Genomic DNA, 20,566 nt, shown 5'->3' with positions numbered 1-20,566 from the left:
TTATGACTGATTTTGGTGCTTGTGTTTTAATAATTGCCTAATATTTAATGCAGAAGATTATGTGGAAATCAATGACACAAGGTCTAAATACTGCTGACGTTGAATTCCGTAGAACTCAGCGTAAAAGCTTTTTAATAAAAGGCAGAGGTGCCACAAAAAAATCTCGTTTGAAAAAGCTGTAAACATATCCCTGGTAGTCACACTTCACCAGGGAGCTTTGTGATACGGCTAACGTGTGTTATAACGAGGAGGTAAGCTTTGTTGTTTGACAAACACATTTTGCAAATCTTACCGCATCATTAGTTTATTCTAAACACTTTTGTTTAAAAACTACTTATTTTCTCATGGCCATAAGGTCTTTAATGCTGTGATGGGTTTGAGTTATCTATTATAAGGATCCAGTGGTACTAGTTAAACGCACATCCCTAAGTTACAGTGGCTATATGTACAGTGCCCAAGGTAAAAAAGAGTCCAGTCCACTGATGCTAAAACAGACTACACATTTGCTACCATAAAATGTAATAGGAGTGATGGCAAAACAGTCACTGACATGAAATGACAATAACTGACTGGACCACAGCAAGTAAGTTAATAATTACAACACATTGCAAGAGTTGTTTTATCTAATCATAAAAATGATTCTTTTTATTGTGTATGACACCAACTGCTGTATACACTATGTATACAGGGCTGTATCTGATGCTATTTGAAATCAGTGGAAAACCTTTGAAACCCGTAATCATATACAATATAAGCAAACATCTCTGTTAGACACTGTAATTACATTCTTGCCACTTGAAAGTATTATGCATGTCTAACTTATTGTATGCCATTATCAATCAAAAGAAGATACAACTAATACCACGCAGAATAAATATGAATCATATTTATGATAAGATACAACTCTTCCATTACCTTCTGCATTATTAACTTACTTTCTGTGCTCCAGATAATTATTGGTATTTCGCAGGAATCATATCAGAAGGTCATTTACTGGTATATTTTCGTGCCAATTTCTCGACTAGGATGGTGAAGTGGCTGCCTTTATTTGTATGCTTCAGGACAGGCACATCCCTCCTCAACACAATGGATGATGTATTTCTTGAAGCATGGTAAGGTAGCTCGGCAAACATGCTACAATTTCCATGATGGTACAGGAAGCACCCATGAGAATGATCAACAAATACTTCTCCCAGGGTTGGCTCCTCCATTTGAGCAGAGGAGCGTCGCCCCACCTGCTGCAAGCACAGCAGGCACACACGAATAAGTAAAATGCCACGTCAATGCCATTTTACTTAAACGCCGCAGTGCGAGAGCAGGGGGCGGGGCTGAATCCTGCAATTCCAGGATTACAGCTGCCACTGCAGTTCACATGTCAGGTTGGTCAGCTCTATTGCTACGGCCAGCCCGGCATGCACAATGCGCACCCAGCAATCCCATGGCTGTGAAACAGACGAAGCGCCTCACCATATTTTTATAGTTGTAGCCGCCACTGACTCCTCCAGAGAAACAACCAGACACTGATAATCCAAGTTGGACATCTATTAAGGGAGAATCAACAATTATCAATGAATGAACAGCAGTTGTTTCAGTAGTTTTTTAACTATTTGCAACCAGGTAAACAGTGGCTGTTGTGTCAAAGCCAAGAAAATTGGACGACCGTGACAAGATCTTTAGTGTTTAATGTAACATCTGTGGCTCACTTTACTTCTGTTTTCCAATAGGTTTCATATTTTGGCAAAATCTCTATTGGGACCCCTGCCCAGGAGTTCACTGTGGCCTTTGACACTGGCTCGTCTAATCTCTGGGTCCCATCGATCTCATGCAAAAGTGCTGCCTGCTGTAAGTATTTTTATTTTTCGGTGTAATAGTCATAGAATTGTGCAGATGCAGAACTCCCGAGCTCAATCTCCCACCCTGGCGCAACAACTGGCCGTCCATCAGTGTATAAATCAGGCACGTAGCCTGCAAGAGTTGTCAGGCATGCAATGAAAAGTCAACAAACTCAAAAGATAAAGAGTTCAAGGTCGAGACAAAAGGGTCATATAAACATAGTAAACTGATCCCCTACGTATCCCTGTAAATTAACACCACCTGCCCCACGCGTGGTTTCAAAAGTTTCAAACAGAAAGTGAATGGCCTCCCACTCCACATCCGAGCCCCCTCCTCTCTTCTTAAATCCCAGAAGAAACAGAAGTCCTGGCTTTTCAAAAAACCAACCTACCATAGGTAGCGATAAACACACATAAGCTGAGTACCAGGATACTATTGTGGGTAACTTTATAAATAAATACACATAGCATCATATAACTTGTGCTGAATCTCACCATTACCATTTAACATGCAAAGGTTTTCTCAATACTGCTGGTATTTTATTTCTCTAGTGTCCCTTCCCCATTACATCTTCCTAGCTCTCTCTGATTACGGTGTGGGGCCGATTACAATGCCGGTCGGAAAGCCTCTGACAGCCAGTCGGAGCCTTTCCAACCGCGTCGGCGGCTTTCCTACCAAGTTGGTTGGTTTGCGTTCCGACCACCCGATTACAATGTTTGTGGTCGAAACGTAAATATGGACGGTTATTCCGACCTGTTCTCAGAGTATTCTTGTTGGTCGGAACCGAACCATAACCCCCTTACGATGTCGGATTCCAACAGCCTTTCCGTGCCGGCCAATCCGACACGGAAAGGCTGTTGGATAGTCACTTTGGGTGCCCCTGGCTGCCCTGCAGCCTATGGTTGGTGGTCGAAGGGATACCTATGGTACCCCCCTGTAAAACCCTGTACTGTGTAGCAGGGGCCATGGGGTGCCTGCAACAGGGTGCAGGGTCTTACACACAATGCCATTTCTCCATAGGAGCCTGTGTTACGGCCGGCTTACGGCTGTAACACAACCTCTCATAGAGAATAATGGGAATCCGACCGAACAGTGTTTGGTCGCATCGTAATCAGGTGGGCAGAACCGACAACTGGAGGTCGGTCGGTCCCAAGTCCAAGATGGTGTCGGTCGGAGGCAATTCTGACCGAAATCGTAATGAGCCCCTACGTGTTAATCTAATCTGTCCTCCTCTGATTGTGAGCCTCTTCCAAGAAAGCCCCTCTTGTCTACATTGACTCTGCCCACCCACTGCAATGCCAGACATTCTGGTTAGCAGCTTCTCCTAGAACCACTAAGCTACGGGGCTTTCTTCACTATCAACATTTTCGTGCTTCTGTTTTTTGGCTACCAGAAATGTTTGGTCTATCCTCCGTCTCTGTTGTGTGTTACCTTCTGAGTACTCCTACAATTTGTCCACGTGAACTTAGTACGCTGGCTTTTTTCATGGTTGTTGTCTGAGGATTTCTGTGTGAGTCACAAAATTGTTCAAATGTCAAATACCCTAAATCAAGCTATTAAAAAACAAGGATGTCACCTTAGTTTTGCCGAAAACGCAACCAACTCACACTCCTATCGGATCAGCAAATCTTTGTTAGCAGATCCACTTGTAGAGCATTATAAACTAAACCTTTTCCACTGCTGATTCCCTTCTACATCTCAACCCTATTACATCTTACACCGCAAGCAAATCATCCATTTTAAATTCCACTGCATCAAAGCTGCACTGAACACAACACACCGTAAGAAACTCTCATTGCTTCTTTCATCACAATCTTATTTGTAAATCAAATCTAGATTGTCTCTTCGTGATGGTGGCCAGAGAGACTTGGCTCACACCCAACTGTGTGTCTGCAGTTTTCTGAATGGCCAGTACATCAAATACTTACACAGGCTCAGAAGAAGGGAGAGCACGTTGACAATGGACTTCACTTCCCTTGTGGGAATTATTTTTCCATCTCCTGCCTCTAAAACATTCTAAGCTCTTGTTTCCTGGACTCAGTTCAGGTTCTGTGACTCCTTACTCTGCAGCCCTAGACGTCTGGACCTTTATTGACAACTTGTCCATATGTTGTGTTTTTGGTTGAACAACATGCAAAAACAGCTTGACGGAGTAATCATGTTCACCTAGGACAAATATGAATTTTCCACCTTGACCTTCTATTATACAATGCATTGGGTTGACTACAATTATTTCAATAGGTTTACCTTTAGGTTCCCTAAAACATGTGCCATCCTGCTCAGCCACTACTAAATGGGCCAATTCCCAATTCCCTAATATTTTGGCCTCAACTTTTTATTATATTTTGGGTATTTGGTCCTCCTAGAACCTGGCCATGAGTGGCTGAATAGCGCTCTAGGAGAAGCCATGTAAGGGTTTATTGTATGTACATGTTTAGTAAAGGGCAGAACAATATATGCCTGACAAATGTGAAAAGATAAGCAGTTTTTAATATGAGGAAGAAAAAGCTTTTTGTTGAGAAATATAATAGGCCAAAGATTGACATTACGAAAAAAAGATACAGTGAGGTTTAATGCTACAAAACAGTAGACTTGTTAAGCACAAATGAGTTTCACAACATCAAGAGCACTAAATGATAGGTTTCACTGGGATGGTCGCAGTTCAAGTATGGCAGGGCCTAAGCCAAAGAGTTATTTGGAGCCATTGTAGTTGAGGCGTTGTGAGACTATGTGTGATTTTATATGCCTTGGCACATAATTAGGGAGAAAGTATGTACACATGCATGTATACGTCTCGTAGAGTGTCAACATAGCAAGAGAGTAATGGAGTACTGGACATGAGTATGAGGGCTGAGTTATGATTCAGGACCATGTACAAAGAAGCAGGGTGTTCATGGCTGGTGAATCCTATCATGTGGCGATGTAGTTGTCTCTGAAGTGAGATATTTTCAGCTTCTTTCTGACTTTCCATGAGGGTTGCAGCTCTGATGTTGTTCTGGGGTGCATTGGTGGAAAAGGCTTGTTTGTATTCTGGGTTTTACAGGTATGGAGAGCTGATAATTCTGGCAACTTTGCATGAGATGCAGCCTAACATGAAGCTGAAGCAGGCTTGATGGAGCAACCAGTAATGTTCCATCAAAGTTTAGGCCTTGGTGAGACTGAGAGGACTAGATTTACAAACATTTTGTGCTGGGTTTGCATCATTAAGGCATTTTTTTGTTGGAATTACTTTCCAGTGCGAAAACTTGTTTTGCACTGGAAAACTGCCTAAAAGTAATTCAATCCGCTGCTTTGCATTACTCTGCGTCAGAGGAGCATTACATGGGTGGTAGATGGGTGCTCCTGTGTTATCACCCATGCTTTCTGATACAAAACCCCATCTACTAACAATAGTAGACAGCATTTTGCACGCAAAAATGATGGCAATTTAAAGCAGCTGTTGTATTTCTCTATTTTCCGAGGTTGTATGTGTGCTACACTATACCGCTCACATACAAAGTAAGAACATTTTAAAGATAGTCTAAGCAGTGTATGTTGTACTGGAAGGCTACCTTTCCAGTACAAAATGTATGCTAGACTTACACAGAAACCTTTGCAGTATGGTGCAAAGGTGTGTGTGTGGTGCGCGGCTGCTTGATTATGCGCCCGTGCTAAGGAGAGTGCCATATCACTCTAGATACAGAGCTCTACTGCTCTCTGTCACACAACGCAGCATAGCATCTTTAGATGCTGGGCTGCATTGCATGACATCTTCGCAAATCTAGCTAAGAGTGTGGATAGAGTGGTCCTGGTGATTGGGACTGCATGGTTCGTCTTTGTTTTAAGGGGGGTCCAACATAAAAATGCGCGCTGCTCGGACGCCCTCGCCTTGTCTTCGTTTCTTTTATTGACTCTACGTCTTGTTGATCTGCACTTGCATTTTATTCTTAGGCTGCTCACAACTAAAATTGCTGCTCTTTCAAACAAGTGCTTTTTTAATATACGTTTTATATTTGCTCAGTGTTTAATTTTCTGTATTTACTGTCACTTACTGTAGCGTGTTGAATTTGAATCTCCCACTGTTACGTGCCTGCGGGGAACAATGGGAGCCCCATCAGGCCTAAGCTTCCCTTCCTGTTTGGGACAACCAGAGACGCCAATTTTGGTGCGTGCATGCTCTAGTTGTCCAAGGGGGGGTCCAACATAAAAATGTGCGCTGCACCGACGTGCCGCTGGCGTACCTAAGGCAAGCCTTTGTGCACTTGTCAGTGTCCCGGAAGGGGCCAGCACCAGCCATGCTGCCCGTGACACCTTTATTAGTAAGCCTCAGTTAATTTCCTATAGCAGGGATGAGCGTCTATCCTTAAACCCCCTGAAGTGTGTCGGAGTTTGCAGGTGGGACGTAGTGGTTAATGCAGTTGTGGAATGTAGCAAATGCAAGCTTTGCTTATCACTGTAGTCCTTAGGTTCCCCTCCCTGTATTAGCTTGCTCAGAGGTGGACATAGGGAGCACACGATAAAAGCGGCTCTGATTAATGTGCGCTCGCTGTTAAACATGCGCAGAACATCTTTGACTTGCTCACTGATGAGTCTATTGACCTGCTTTTCCTCACCGAAACATGGTTAACAGAGCACTCCAGCCTGGTTATTGAGAGACTATCCCTGACGACTTCAAAATCAGTAGAGCTGATCGAAAATCAGGGCGTGGGGACGGAGTTGCTGTGTTAAGGGATGACTAGAATTGTCAATAGAGCGAGGTAAGGGAGCCGGCGGAGCTGGAAGCCCTTGACTTCTGCATCAACATCTCCCCTCAATATACATTGGGAGGTATATTGATGCACAGACCTCCTGGTCCTGCTGGCCCACTCCTCAAAACTCTTGACCAGGTGATCATCCCTCGGGCACTTCATTACTCTCACTTTGTGCTCCTTGGGGATTTTAACATTGATATAGACAATTATGAATTGGGGGACATACAGGAGTTTCTTGATTCTTTGACGCTTGCCCAACTACAACAATGTGTTACCTTACCCACTCATCATGATGGCCACATTTTGGACCTGATCCGTTCTAACACCCCACTGACTGTAGAGGATCCCCTGCCAGTCACGTGGTCTGACCACTTTCTGATTCATTTTTCGTGGCATGTCCAAACTAAGTCTAAGCAGGCAAGGCCACTTACAGGACAGCAGGGGAAAGCTGTCCATGGAATAGATCCAGCGGCTTTTAGTTTGGCTTTAGCCGAGACCTGTCCTCCGACAGCTAACAATTTGAATGAAGCCTTTGGAAATTTCAACAACTGGATAGAAAAGGCGGTGAAGCGCCTCACGCCTGAGACCTGGCCCAAGCGCCTTAGGAATCCCACCTCTAAGCCATGGTTTTCTAGCTCCTTGAAAAAGCAGAAACAGCAATGTAAAAGGCTGGAACGCATATGGAGATAGGATTATTGCCCCATGGCTAGAACAGCTCTTAAAAAGGCATAACAGATGTATTATGCCACCATTGCTCAAGCTAAAAGGCTCTACTATGGAGAGCGTATAGCCCAATCAGGTAATCATGCCAAAGGAATTTTTAACTTTGTTCAAAGCTTCCTTTCCCCCAAAACAGAGGCCAGCATCCACACCCCTTTGCTTGTTTGGTGTGAGGAACTCTCCATTGTTTTCATTATTAAGGTTCTGGCTCTTCAAACTAACTTCGGCGACGGGGATAGCCTGCCAGTGGATATTGTTCCCACCCGGCTGTCGCCTTCATCCACCTCTGCCAAACTCACAGCCTTTGAACCTATACCAGTGTGGGACTCACTAGCAGCTCTTAATACCCTCAAATCTGGTTTGCCTTCTGATCCATGTCCAGCTAAATTGCTGGCCGGCGTTTCTGAAGTGATTAATCCAGTGATGTAATTATGGAGCACACAAACTAAAATAAAGAGAAAAAACAACACACGAAAAATCCCACTCTAATATAGAAAAATAGAGTAAATTTTAATAAATGAAATGATACCCAAACAACAGAAATCTATTTGGTAAAACCAGAGACATGCAATTTATAAGTTTTAAGTGAAAATAGTGCCTAAAAACACACAGCGCCACTCACTGTCATATGGACTTGATGGAAGAGATACCTTCTGAGTCTGGCGCAAGGAGTTTCTGTCAAGGTGGATGAGGCCATGAGAAACAGGGAGAACATCATGGATGCAAACAGGCCTGGAGCATGAAATGCCTGTCGGATTTTGCTGTGCTTCGCATTGGCAGTAACAGATGGGCTGCCACTGCTGTTGCCAGTCGTCATTGGCAGTCACTGTAGAACGAAGAGCACATCTCATAGGAGCTTCATTTTGGCGGTCTTCATGGGTAGCAGAGTGCCAACGCATCCCAATCTTCGGGATTTTCACCTTTCTTTGCAGAGAAGTACACTCTGAAGCCAGTGCAGGGTCCAAGATCTGGAGAGGCACATCTTGGGGAATCAGTGACTCACTCCAGCAGAGGCCTGCAGGGCTCTGGCAGAGCCCTTTGCTGTTCCAGTGCAGCAGGTCAGCTAGGCAGTTACAGAAAGGCCTCTGGAACTTGTTATGGTGCTTTAGCAGTAGGTCAGCTAACTATCACTTTGGAATCACTCAGGTTAGCCTGGGATGAAGGTAAGTAGGTCCAGCCTTCCTTCTCAGACAGCAGGGCAGTCCTCAAGCAGCAGGGCAGTCCTCTGGCAGCAAAGGAGACTTTCTTCTGTAATGTTCACTGGTCCAGGAGTGTTCTGAGAAAGTGGCTCTGGAGGTCCAATATTTATACCTGGTGCCAGCCTTTGAATGGGGGTATGCTCTCTCCTACCGCCACATCTGGAAAAACTTTCCCTTTCCCCTATTTAGGCTCCAAACTGAGAGGTGACAAAAGGCAGGGCAGGAATGGTGTCAGAGTCCTTGGGGTGTGTGCAAGAGGCAACAGCCTTTGAAGTGTAAGTGAGGCTGGTTGAAACTCCTCCCAGTCATTCTACCAGAATAGCCTTCCTGTCCACATCTAAGAACCCTTTGTGTTACTGTGTGGAAGCAATACACAAAACCCAAGAGCAAAGTCATTTACAGTCATGTGACCTAAGATACTGAAAGAAGGCACAAATGGTTGGGTTACGAAAATGCCAACTTTCTAAAAGTGGCACTGTATGAATTGTGACTTAATATCCATCTTTATTGTTAAAGAAGATTTTTAATTATAATCCATTTGAGTGTAAATACAATTTTTCTACCTGTTCCCAATCTAAAGTTATTCTGTATTAAATGTGAAAGGGAGAGATATGCCTTGCAACGGTAAACAGTCGGAACAACGCGGGCAGAGCCACGCGTGTTCCAAAAACACAAGCAGTACCATGCTTGCCCTAACCACGCATATGCCTTAACCACGCATTTGCGAGGTTAAGGCAGTGTGCGGTCTAGCTGCTGCTGGGCAGAAGCAGGGAGGTTCGGGAGAGTATGCGATAAGGTGAGTGGGGCAGGGTGTTGGCGGGTGGGGGTAGTTATCATGGGTTGGGGTACGTTTAAGGGCTTGGGGGTTGTGGGTATTTTCAGGGATGGGTCAGGGTCGTTTTTAGGGCTCAGGATAGTTTTTAGGGCTTGGGGAGTGCAGGATAGTGTAGAGGGATTCGGGGCAGGGACGTTTTTAGGGTTCGGGGGAGGGGGTTGGTTTTCAGGAGGGAGTGGGATAGTTTTAGGTCTCAGGGACTTGGGGAGCAGTTTTACAGTTCAGGGCGGGGGGCAGGGATCAAGATACATTTTTGGGTGCTTGGGGGAAGGGTAGTTTTTAGGGCTTGGGTGTGTCGCGGTAGTTTGTTAGGGCTTAGGGGAGGGCGGGGTAGTTGTTATGAATTAGGGGAGGGCGGGTAGGTTTTAGGCCTGGGGCAGGGACATTTTTAGGGCTTGGGGGAGAAGTTCTTTTCAGAAGATGGAGGATTTTAAGTCTCAGGGCAGGGGGCAAAGGTCGGGGGGTAAGACGTACTTTGTAAGTCTTAACCAGGCAAATGTCTTTGCTGTACATGCCTTAACAACTCATATTTCGTTGCAAAGGCATGCGTGGTAAAGGAATATGCGTGGTTAAGAGTTGCGCGGTTAGGACCGCGTGAAAGCAGCGTGCGAAGTAAACACATGCGTGGTTCCGTCACACAACCCCTTGCAAAACAAAAACACATGGAAAACTTAAACTGGCGCGTCCTATTCTTCAAATGCATTGCACCCTGACTAATAAGCCTTTAGGGCCTAACTGACAGGTGACTTATAAATATTAAAAAGGAAGGTTTAAGCCTGGCAAAAGGGTTATTTTGACAGATTCAAATGGCAGTTTAAAACTGCACTGCAGGCCTGCAGTGGCAATCTGCAGACATGTTTTAAACAGTCACTGTAGTGGCCGTTGGTCCTGTTAGTACCATTCTACTAGGGACTTACAAGTAAATTAAATGTGCCAATTAGGTTTAGTCTAATTTTACCATACAATGAGAGAGGAAAAGTACTTTTGCACTGGTTAGCAGTGGAAAAGTCCACAGAGACCTAATGCCAACAAAAACTAATTCAGCAAAACAGGAGGATCGAAGACAAAAAGCTTGGGGGAACACAATGCCAAGGATGTCAGGTCTAACAATAATCAATTAAATATTTAATAAACAATAATTACAAATACAATTAAAATATTTATAATGTAATTATCTTCCCACCCTAATCCCGTACAAACCCTACAACTGGCCACTATATTATAAAGTTTAAAAAATGAAATGCATATTTAAAATTAGAATCTAAATTTAAACAAATTAATAAGATTAAATTAACAATAATAGCACTTAAAGGTAATATACTAATAAATATATTAAAATTAATAAAAAATAATATTTATTACAACCACATTAAAGTAAACAATACTAAATACAATGATATTCTGTAAAACAATATTATATACCACACAAAAAACAATATCGGTGCCTTAGATATTCTGTTTCATGACATTTGGGCAGGCACAATATTTTTAACATATTCATGTCACACGATATCTTTAATCTGATATTTTGATTATTTTGTCTGTGAAAAGCTGTACCTTTAGAACACACTCTTATGCTCATTTATGTGTAAAACATTTGTAGTGTCTGGTATATTTTATGTGTATTGCAAAAATTCCTGCATGCAAAGTGTAGGATCACATTAACATTTTACATCAGTAGCAGGGGCTAACTGCATCCACCGTATGTGTAGATTGTGAGCATTAGGAATACTTGAGTTGTCCCTGCATCTAGTGTAGGTAAAAGAAAGTATTTAATGTGTTTCCCGTCTGCGAAAGGGTGCTCTTTTAATAGCATGGTCTGTATTGCAGCAAGAATGTTCTCAGTGGAAAAGAAACAGCCCTCTGCAGAGGATTACAGATGTGATCTATAAGCTATGGGTGTTGTCTACCCTTCATTGTACACTACGTAAGTATTGCCTGAATTCCTAAGAACAACCTTAATTACTAGATTTGTTTATTATCTTGAGTCTGTAAGGGACAGAATTACTATTGGCTGGAATTCTCCTTGCATGGCTTAAGACATTACAAGGCAACACAAGTCCTTAAGGGGGATTTACTATGCTACGCAAAGCCATTTTGCGCGGCTCTGCGTGGTTTAGTAAAACCAAAGAAATGCAAGGTGGTACATATCGTAGCCTTGCAGTACCTTGCGGCAGGGAGGCGTTCCATGGGTAGAGTATGGGCTCTCATGTATCCACCCATGGATTTAGGAACATTCCCAGATTTACAAACACTTGCAAACCTGGCAATGGATCAAAATGTTACGCCTCCTATATGTAGGCAAAACTAGGAGAAATATCACACATAGAAAGAGGAAAATGCCTCTAAGGATTGTTTGTGTGCAGAAAGGTGTTTTTTCCTGCACAAACACAATCCTGCCCATAACGCAGGCACCCTTGCACCATGGCGCACGGGTGCCTGCGATGGTGCTAGACTGCCACAAGTGCACCATCACTTGGGAGACAACAGAAATGTGCCACATCTTTCTAAATATGGCGCAGTTCTGCTTTCTCCCTTTAACATAACGCAGTGCAGCAAGATGTCTCGCTGTGCAGCGTTGCATGAAAGAATAGTAAATCTGGCCCTTAGTCTCTAACATGTCTGCTTGGAGTCCATTTAAGACAGCTGGATGTGTTTTTGTCTAATGTTTTTCATATAATGTGGGAGATATTAAACCATACAAGGGATTCACTCGCTTATCCAAATGGAGCAAGTGAGCTCGACCAAAGGATTTTTGTTTTGTTTACCGTGATTATCAAAAGATAACAAACAGTTATGAAAAAAAGGAAAAAGGCCACATTTTCAACAATGAAATAATTACATTGCATTTAGGTATGCATTTGGGTGACAGCAGTTGGAATATACAGAGCACATTAATCTTCATATTAATTTCATCATTCCATTCTGTACTCCAGCCAAACAAACAAAAACTCAGGAAAGTATATTCCCAACTGTACATCTATGTCTGGTGACTGTCAGCGATTGATTCCTCCCCAAATTTTCTACAGTAATCTTGAAATGGTTCCCAAATGTATTTGGGCTTGTAGCATTCAGGGATCATTGTATGATATACCTCTGTACACCAAATGGCATCTCTCAACCAGTCAGACAGCTTTGCACCGGCAGATCGCCACCCATATTTTTTTACACTTATCCCATCAGCACTACCAGAGGGGAGTTCTGCACTTCACAAGCCAGTATTTTATGGAGCTTATCTATCACTGACCTCCAGAAAGTGGACACACTAGGGCACTCCTGTGCCAGATGCACGTATCTCGCATGTGGAGTTTTCCATCTCTGGCACATAGGTTACTTGCAATGTACATTATGTGCAACCTTTCAGGGGTCACATATATTCTATGAAGAAATTAATAGTGTATCAGCCAGTTCCTGTAGTTAGAGGACACTCAAGCAATATGTGCACAAGATGACCATTTGTCCTCCGATCACTGCTTGCCCACAACCAATGCCCACCTATCCATCACTCGACCAAAGATAAAATCCCCATCAATACTTGTAACTTCCTTTATGGGCTCAGAGGTTGACCATTAGCACTTTTTTATCAGAAGTCAGGTGCCAAGCCTTTACCGTCTCTGGATAACCCATGCATATGGAGAACCACATTTAATTCTGCAATTGTACAGTTCTTGAGATTAATTTTAAACCAAGTCACTATTATAGACTTAGAGCCCACCGTAGCAGATTCTACTGGCCTTTAAAGGCCTGCTCCAGTGTTAAAGGCCTGAGCCGAAGGGAGCGGGCCTTTAATTGCCAGTAGACCCTGCTATTAGAACATTCTGCCTCTAGAGAGCAGAAGGTTCTAATTTGTAAAACTAAGGCCTCGCAGTGAGGAATGTTGATGCTTCGGGCTTCTACTAGCCAATAGAAGCCCGGAGCACTTTGTTTTCTTCAATGGAGCGCTCAGCATTCCAATCTTCTAATAGCATGTCAAATCTAGCTAGGTGTTCAGTCAAGTCATCAAATTTAATGTAAATGTCATCAATGTATGATAGCACCTCTGGATTTTCTTGTAAGGTCTCCATAATCCTAAATGCAAAAACCTCTGGGCTATTCTTATTTCACTGCAGTCAATCAATCAAACTGGATTTGTATAGCGCGGCTGATCAACCGGGTGGTGCACTGAGAGTACTGCTGTATGGAGCTCAGTGGAACATACAGGTCTTGAGTCCTTTTCTGAATTCCAGTAGGGAAGATGAGGTCAGTAGATGAAGTGGGGCGTCGTTCCAGGTTTTTGCAGCAAGTTAGGACAAGGAACGTCCTCCACTGTTGCTGCGGTGAATGCGGGGGGCTGTGGGCAAGGCAGGAGGAGGCAGAGCGCAGGTGTCTGGATGGAAGGTGGAAGTTCAGTTAGTGGCTGATGTACGCTGGCCCCTTGTTTAGGAAGACTTTGAAAGTGTGGATCAACATATTGAACTGGCATCTCTTCTGAATGGGGATCAGTAGAGCTTTTTGAGATGGAGCGTTATGTGGGTCCGTTTAGGGAGGTCTAGGATGAGTGCGGCGCATGAGTTCCATATTGTTTGCAGTTTCTTGAGGAGGTGCAAGTTGATTCCTACGTAGAGTATGTTGACGTAGTCCAGTACGCTTGTGACCAGGACTTGCATGATGTTGTGTTTGGTGTCGATGGGGTGCCACTTGAAAATCTTGCATAGCATGCGAAGGGTGACAAAGCAGGTGGATGAGACTGCATTGATCTGTCTTTTCATGGTGTGCATGGTGTACTGTCCAGGATGATGCCAAGGATGCGGACGTGGTCGGTCGGAGTGGGTGAAGGTCCTAGTTTGGGGGAGGGGGGGCACCAGGGGTCGTTTCATAGAGAGGTGTGGTTCCTGTAGATCAGCACTTCTGTCTTGTCTGTGATGAGTTGTAGGCAGTTGTCACTCATCCAGTCGGCAATGTTTGTTATGCACCTGCGGAAGTTGGTCAAGTGGTAGAGGGGTCTTCTCAAAGGATGATCTGGGTATCGTTGGCATATGATATAATGATCAGATGACGATGCTGGCCAAGGGAGTCATGTAGGTGTTGAACAGGGTAGAACTGAGTGACAAACCTTGCTGGACGCCGCAGATGTTGTCCTTGGGTTCTGATGTGAAGGGTAGAAGGTGGACTCTCTGCGTTCTACCTGGAGGGTAAGGAGAAGACCCCTTCAGGGTGCCTCCTTGGATCCTGATGTTTTGGAGCTTTTTAATCAGGGTGTGGTGTGATACTGTTTTGAACGCTGTTGAGAAGTTGAGGAGGATCAGGGCCAACAGGGATCTGATGTCATCAGTGGCTGCAATCAGGGCAGTTTTGGGGACATGGTTGGTGTGGAATACTGATTGGGATGTGTCCAATAGATTGTTGTTCTCCGGGTGCTCTGGGAGTTGGCAATTGATGGCCTCCTCGAGGGCTTTCATGGGAAAGAGCAACAGAGAGATGAGGCAATAGTTCTTTAGTTTGTTGGGGTTGGCGGAAGGTTTCTTGACTTCTGCGTACTTCCATTCTTCGGGGAAAGTGCTTATGGTGATGGATGCGTTGAGAATGACGGTGAGCTCGTTGCCAATTGTCTTGCTTCCGAGGTTGAAGATATGGTGGAGGCAGGAGTCCGCGGGTGCTCCTGAGAAGACTGAGTTCATGATGGCTGTAGTATCTTGCATGGTGAGCTGTTCTTAGGTGGTAAGCAGGTGTTGTTCTCCTCATTTGTGGGGTCGAAATGGCTGAGGAGATCGGTGGGGTGGGGTTAGAAATTTCTATAGATGGTGGAGATCTTGTTGTGGTAGAAGTATGCCAGGGAGTTGCAGAGTTCCTGTGAAGTGGGTGAGGATGTTTCGGTGGCTGGAGAACTCTCTGGCAATGTTGAAGAGTTCCTTGCTGTGATTGGAGATGACTTCGATGAGGTGAGCCAGAGTGCTTCTTTATGTCTTTTTTAGTAGTTGGTGGTACTGCCAGATGTTCGGTCTGTGGACTCCATGCTGGCGCTATTTCCTTTTGAGTCATTTGCAGGTGTGTTCCATGGTTCTTAGTTCCATCGTGTACCAAATGGCTTTCTTGGAGGACCTTTTAAGCTTGATGGGTTTTCTAAGGGTGACTCTGTGGGTGCACTCTGTGATCCAGGTGGAGAAGTTCGGGGTTGGTTGTGGTTTGAGGGTAGGAGATGTTGAGGGCATCGGTCTATTGGCTCTCTAAGATCTTGTTCCAGCTGTGGTGTAATGTGCAGGGTGGCTTGGGGGCGGTGCACAGGGATCTCGGGATGGTGAAGTAGATGATGGTGTGGTCGGTCCAGGTTAGCTCGGTGACATGTCTGTACTTTCATTTAGTTGCTGGCCATGAAGATTGGGTAGAGTGGTGTTCTGCAATATGGGTGGGGTTGGTGACCAGTTGAGTGAGGCCAATGTTGGTCATGCTTTCGAGGAGGTTGGCAGAGTTGGTACCGTTGGGGTCATTGAGGCGAAAATTGAGGTCGCAGAGGAAGATGTTTTTTATCAGAGTCAATGGCAAGCGGAGCGATGAAATCGGAAATGGCGTTGTAGAAGCTAGGGCGAGGTCCTGGAAATCCTTAGGTGAGGGTGCCTCGGATGGTGGTTTTTCTGTCAGTTCAGAGTTAGAAGTTGAGGTGTTCCATGATTGGAGTGAGGTCGTCTGCGGTGGTGGTGCAGTGGATGATTTCCTTGTCGATTCCACCACCGTGCTTGTTGATGCAGTCTCTGTGTAATTGTAAATGTGTATAAAATACTGAAAACCACCATATGACAAAGCAGTTAGACAATAGGCACTATATTTTGACCAAAGAATCAATTTGATATGTCCATGGTTGTTTTATATTTTTCTCACTAAGTTCATCATCAGTGCAAAACAGTGAGCATTTTGTGCATGTATATGTGTGTTAGACCTGACAGCCTTAGGGTGGGATTCCCTCAACTTTTTGCCTGTCTCCCTTCATTTTTTACCTCCTTTTTGCTGTCTGTAGGACTCTGCGTACTTTACCACTGCTAACCAGTGATAAAGTGCTGGTGCTCTCTCCCCTAAACATGGTAATATTGGTTCATCCACAATTGGCATATTTAATGTACTTGGACGTCCCTAGTAAAGTGCAGTACATGTGCTCAGGGCTTGTAAATTAAATGCTAATAGTGGGCCTGCAGCACTGATTGTGCTTCCCTCATAAGTGGCCCCTTATCCATTTCTCAGGCATGTCACTGGAGAGCCTGTGTGGGAAGTTTCACACTGCCATATCGATCTGGAAAGGTCTAAACCTTTTTACACGAGTCACCCCTAAGGTAGGCCTGTTTGTACCCACAGGGCAGGGTGCAGAGTATTTAAAAGGTATGACATGTGCTTTTAAACTTTACTTGTCTTGGTAGTGGAAAGCTCCCAATTTAGTTTTTCACTACTGCAAAACCTATATTTCCCATATGATAACATTGGTATTACCTTTTTACATCTTTTAAGTGTAACACCCAAATGTGAAGAGATAGACTTTTCAAGTTTATTGTCACTGAACAATTTAAAATCACAACTTATGGTAAAGAAGGATTTTTAAATTCCAGTTAAGCAAATGCCATTTTTAGAAAGTTGACGTTTACTTAATTTAGCTATTTGGTGTCTTCTACCCGTCCCTGTAATACATGTCTGGGGTGGGTGACAGATGGCTTCCTGCATTCCCTCTGGACAGCCACACACAAAGGAAGGGTAGGTGTGCCTGAGTGGTCATCTGCATGCAGATGGGCTATCCTTGACAGGTTTGGAGGGAAGAGCTGACACTTGCACCTGAGAGGACTGTGTCCTGTCCCCACACAAAGGATTTATTCCCTCCTGTAGTGCGTATGGAGCCAGGGCAGGAAGAAAGAGCCTCTTTGCACTTCAAAGCTTTCTTTGAAGTTTGACCACTTCAAAAGCACCTCTGGGTATAAGTACTGGACCTCTGACACTACCAAATCAGAACACTTCTGGACCTGTGACAACTATGCCAGGAAGAAGAGGAGCTGCTGTGCTGCTCAAGGACTGCTACTCTGCTGGAACTGCTGTTTGCTGCTCTCTCTCTATACCTGGCTGAGAAGAACTGGACCTTCATCACTTGAACCCAGAGAGACCCCAAGGGCTTGCTGGCTTGCTTCCTGTTACCTAAGTCTCAGGGATACAAAAAACTTAGAACCCTCCTGTTCCTACCTCATCTGCTTGTGAGTCTGTCCTGTCACGTGGTGCTGCCCCAGTCCAGGACCTTTGGAAGTGGACCTAGGAGTTTGCTCCTGTGGAACTCACTCATCTTCTGCTGCGGGAGAAGAATTGACGCACCCCGCTGTTGCAGGAATCAGACCGGCGCATTGCACTCAGAACCGCTGAATCACACTCGGAACCACTGCTTTGGAACCAACGCATCACCACGACTTCACAGAGAAACCCGGCTCATCACATTTTGAACAGCCACCCTTCGGAACTGACTCTTCGTTCACGGACATGACGCATATTCTCAGTTGCGTGGAGAAAAATGGCGCAACAGCTCAACTGCTTGGGAATCACTGACATATCTCACTGTTGCAACCAGGATCAAGGTATTTTTTCTCCCGGACCAGCTTGAGTCCTGTATCCAGCCCTCGCTCCATCGCGATCAGCCTGACCTCTTGACTTTGTCTTGGTCCAGTGCGACCAATTGACTCTTTAGGAGCTACTTGCTTCTAACTGCTATATTTTGCATTTAGTCTTTAAAAATTCACATCTCGACTTCTACACATTGGAAATTTGTCATTTTGGACTTGGTTTACTTATATAGTCATGATCTACTTTTCTAACCTGGAGTCTTTTTATGGTGTTTTCACCGTGTTGTTGTATGAAGTGTTGCACAAATACTTTACACATTGTCTCCCAAGTTAAGCCTGACTGATCTGTGACAGGTACAAGACGGTGGGCATAGGATAATTCAATTTGTGGAGTGACCTACCCTGACTGGGACTGTGGTTCCTGTTTAGACAGGGTGCATACCTCTTCCAACAAGAAAGCCCCAATTTCTAACAATGTGCATGTAAATTTCTATAACCTAGGACTGTACTATATGAACAATCAAGAATCAATTCTAGAAAAAGAGTAGTGTTCATTGTAGAACTGCAAAATACTAATATACCTTGATATTATAGCAGATCTGAAAAATCTGTTCTCTTGTGCTTAACTTCTAGCTTCAAAGCATACTGAGCCTTTACCTAAGGCTCACTCCGTAAAGGAATTACTTAGGGAACAGATCTTTTGTCTCACCTGCTTGGTTTCTATTTAACATTGGAGACTGTTTTGAAGCTCACTCCTATGCATATTTTTCCCTGAGTTCTTGAAGTAATCAGAAGACAAAAGTGTGCATTTTCACATCCTCACTTCGAGGTGCATCCCTTACAAAATCTGGTGTCCATTCATCCTGTCAGGCTTGACAGCTTTGGTGTGGTTTTCCCCCAAATGTTTTGCCTTTATCCCTCCTGTTTGCTGAATTGTTATTTGTTGGCAGAATGACTCTCTGCACTTTACCACTGCTGCCTAGCACTAAGGTGCAGGTGCTTTTACCCTTAAACATGGTAAAATGGGCCTACACCTAATTGGCACATTTAATTTACTTGTACGGCCTAGTAAAGTCATAATACATGTACCTAGGGATTGTATAATATATGCTACTAATGGGCCTGCAGCACCCATTGTGCCACCCACCAAAATAGCCATTGAAACCTGTAGTAGTACTGTATTTAATTGACAATTTGTCACCTTAAATAAACATTTTGTCAGGCCTAAATCTCCCTTTTTAATAGATATTATTCACCACTAACGTAGGCACTAAACTGAATGTAGAGCAGGGTGCATAGAATCTCCAAAGTTGGACATGTACTTTAAAGTTTTAAATCTTGTGGTAGTAAAAAACTCCTAAATATTTAGTTCACCACTGTAAGGCCTATCTCTCCCATTGAATAAAGTGGGGTTACCTTATTACATTTAGTAAGTGCTAACGTTTCATTGGGAAAAGGTTGAAATATCATGTTTGGACTCAAAGGTATTGTAATTTAAAATCCTCTTCAATTTTAAATTCAGATTTAAGTCACAATTCTGAAAATGGCACTTTTAGAAAGTTTCAAAAACAACAATTGATGGACAGAATGCTTATCAATGTCAAACATTCACCCCAGTACAGAGATCTGGCCTCAATCCATCGTTTTTTTGCTCACCATACCATTCCAGATTAAACCCAGCCATATGCAAATCAGCCTTGACCCTGTTCCCCGTGGGAACAGTCCAGCCCAAACTGCCAGGCCAGGATCTTCCTGGACCGGAAACGAGCATTCCGGGACCCGTTTCAGGGCATCACCCCATATCAGCAAGGCTAGTTTGACTCCAGTAGCTTGGAGAGCACGGGACCCATGTCTGGGCATGTCTGTCCCACTCGGGGTGACAAATGCAAAAACAACAATTGATGGACAGAATACAGATCAATGTCAAACATTCACCCTAGTACAGAGATCTGACCCTAAATCCATTGTTTTTTGCTCCCCATGCCGGTCCAGCTGGGTCTGAGCTGGTGTAGTGAGCTAAAGAAAAATCATGCATTCAACCCAGGTCTGTGACTGGGGGTGAGTGTCTGAAAAGTCTTAGCGCTCCTTGTGATTTGTGTCTACTTTTAGAAAGTTGGCATTCTCTTGCCCTAACAACTTGGTGCTTGCTGCTAGTGTCCTAGAGGGAAACAACCTTTACATCGCGGTCATTAGACCACGATGCATTTACAACGTGGTTGTTACATTGACTGCTTGTTACAACGCAATGCCATGACTACGCAAGTAATTACATCGACTTGCAGTAGATGGCGCTCTAACATGAGGAATAGTATATTTTACTATTCCAGCACCTTCCCTACTGTTGCGTAGGCTGGAGTTGTAATAGTAAATTATACATTCCTAATGTTACAGCGCCATCTACTGCAAGTCGATGTAATGACTTGCGTAGTAATGGCATCGCGTTGTAACAACACGGTTGTTGTAACAACCGTGTTGTTACCTACCGCGTAGTAACAGCACGCGTTGTAACGTGCTATATTGGTCCTAGGTCACATGAGTGTAAATTACGCTGCTGTTGGGAGTTTGTGTATGCCAGCTAGTGAGACAAATGGGGACTTGATGTAGGAATGATGGGTAGGCAGGTGGTATCCCCTGCCCTACTTACACTTCAAAGGGCTTGTTCCCAGAACACACTACCTTTTTGTCACCCCAGAC

The 20,566-nt window shown here is 44.0% G+C and overlaps 1 protein-coding gene across 1 annotated transcript in view; it reads left to right on the top strand.

The window, feature by feature from the left end:
• The window catches only part of LOC146821914 (pepsin A-like), a 310,154-nt gene that overhangs the window by 76,541 nt on the left and 213,047 nt on the right, over positions 1 to 20,566 (top strand). The window contains exon 3 of the mRNA XM_085609935.1: positions 1,725 to 1,842. Coding sequence (XP_085466061.1) covers positions 1,725 to 1,842 — 118 coding nt within the window. The remainder of the gene's footprint in view (positions 1 to 1,724; positions 1,843 to 20,566) is intronic.

The sequence above is a fragment of the Triturus cristatus genome, chromosome 6 (assembly GCF_964204655.1).
Source record: "Triturus cristatus chromosome 6, aTriCri1.1, whole genome shotgun sequence".
Classification (NCBI taxonomy): Eukaryota; Metazoa; Chordata; class Amphibia; order Caudata; family Salamandridae; genus Triturus; species Triturus cristatus.
This window is presented reverse-complemented; position numbering and strand designations above follow the sequence as displayed.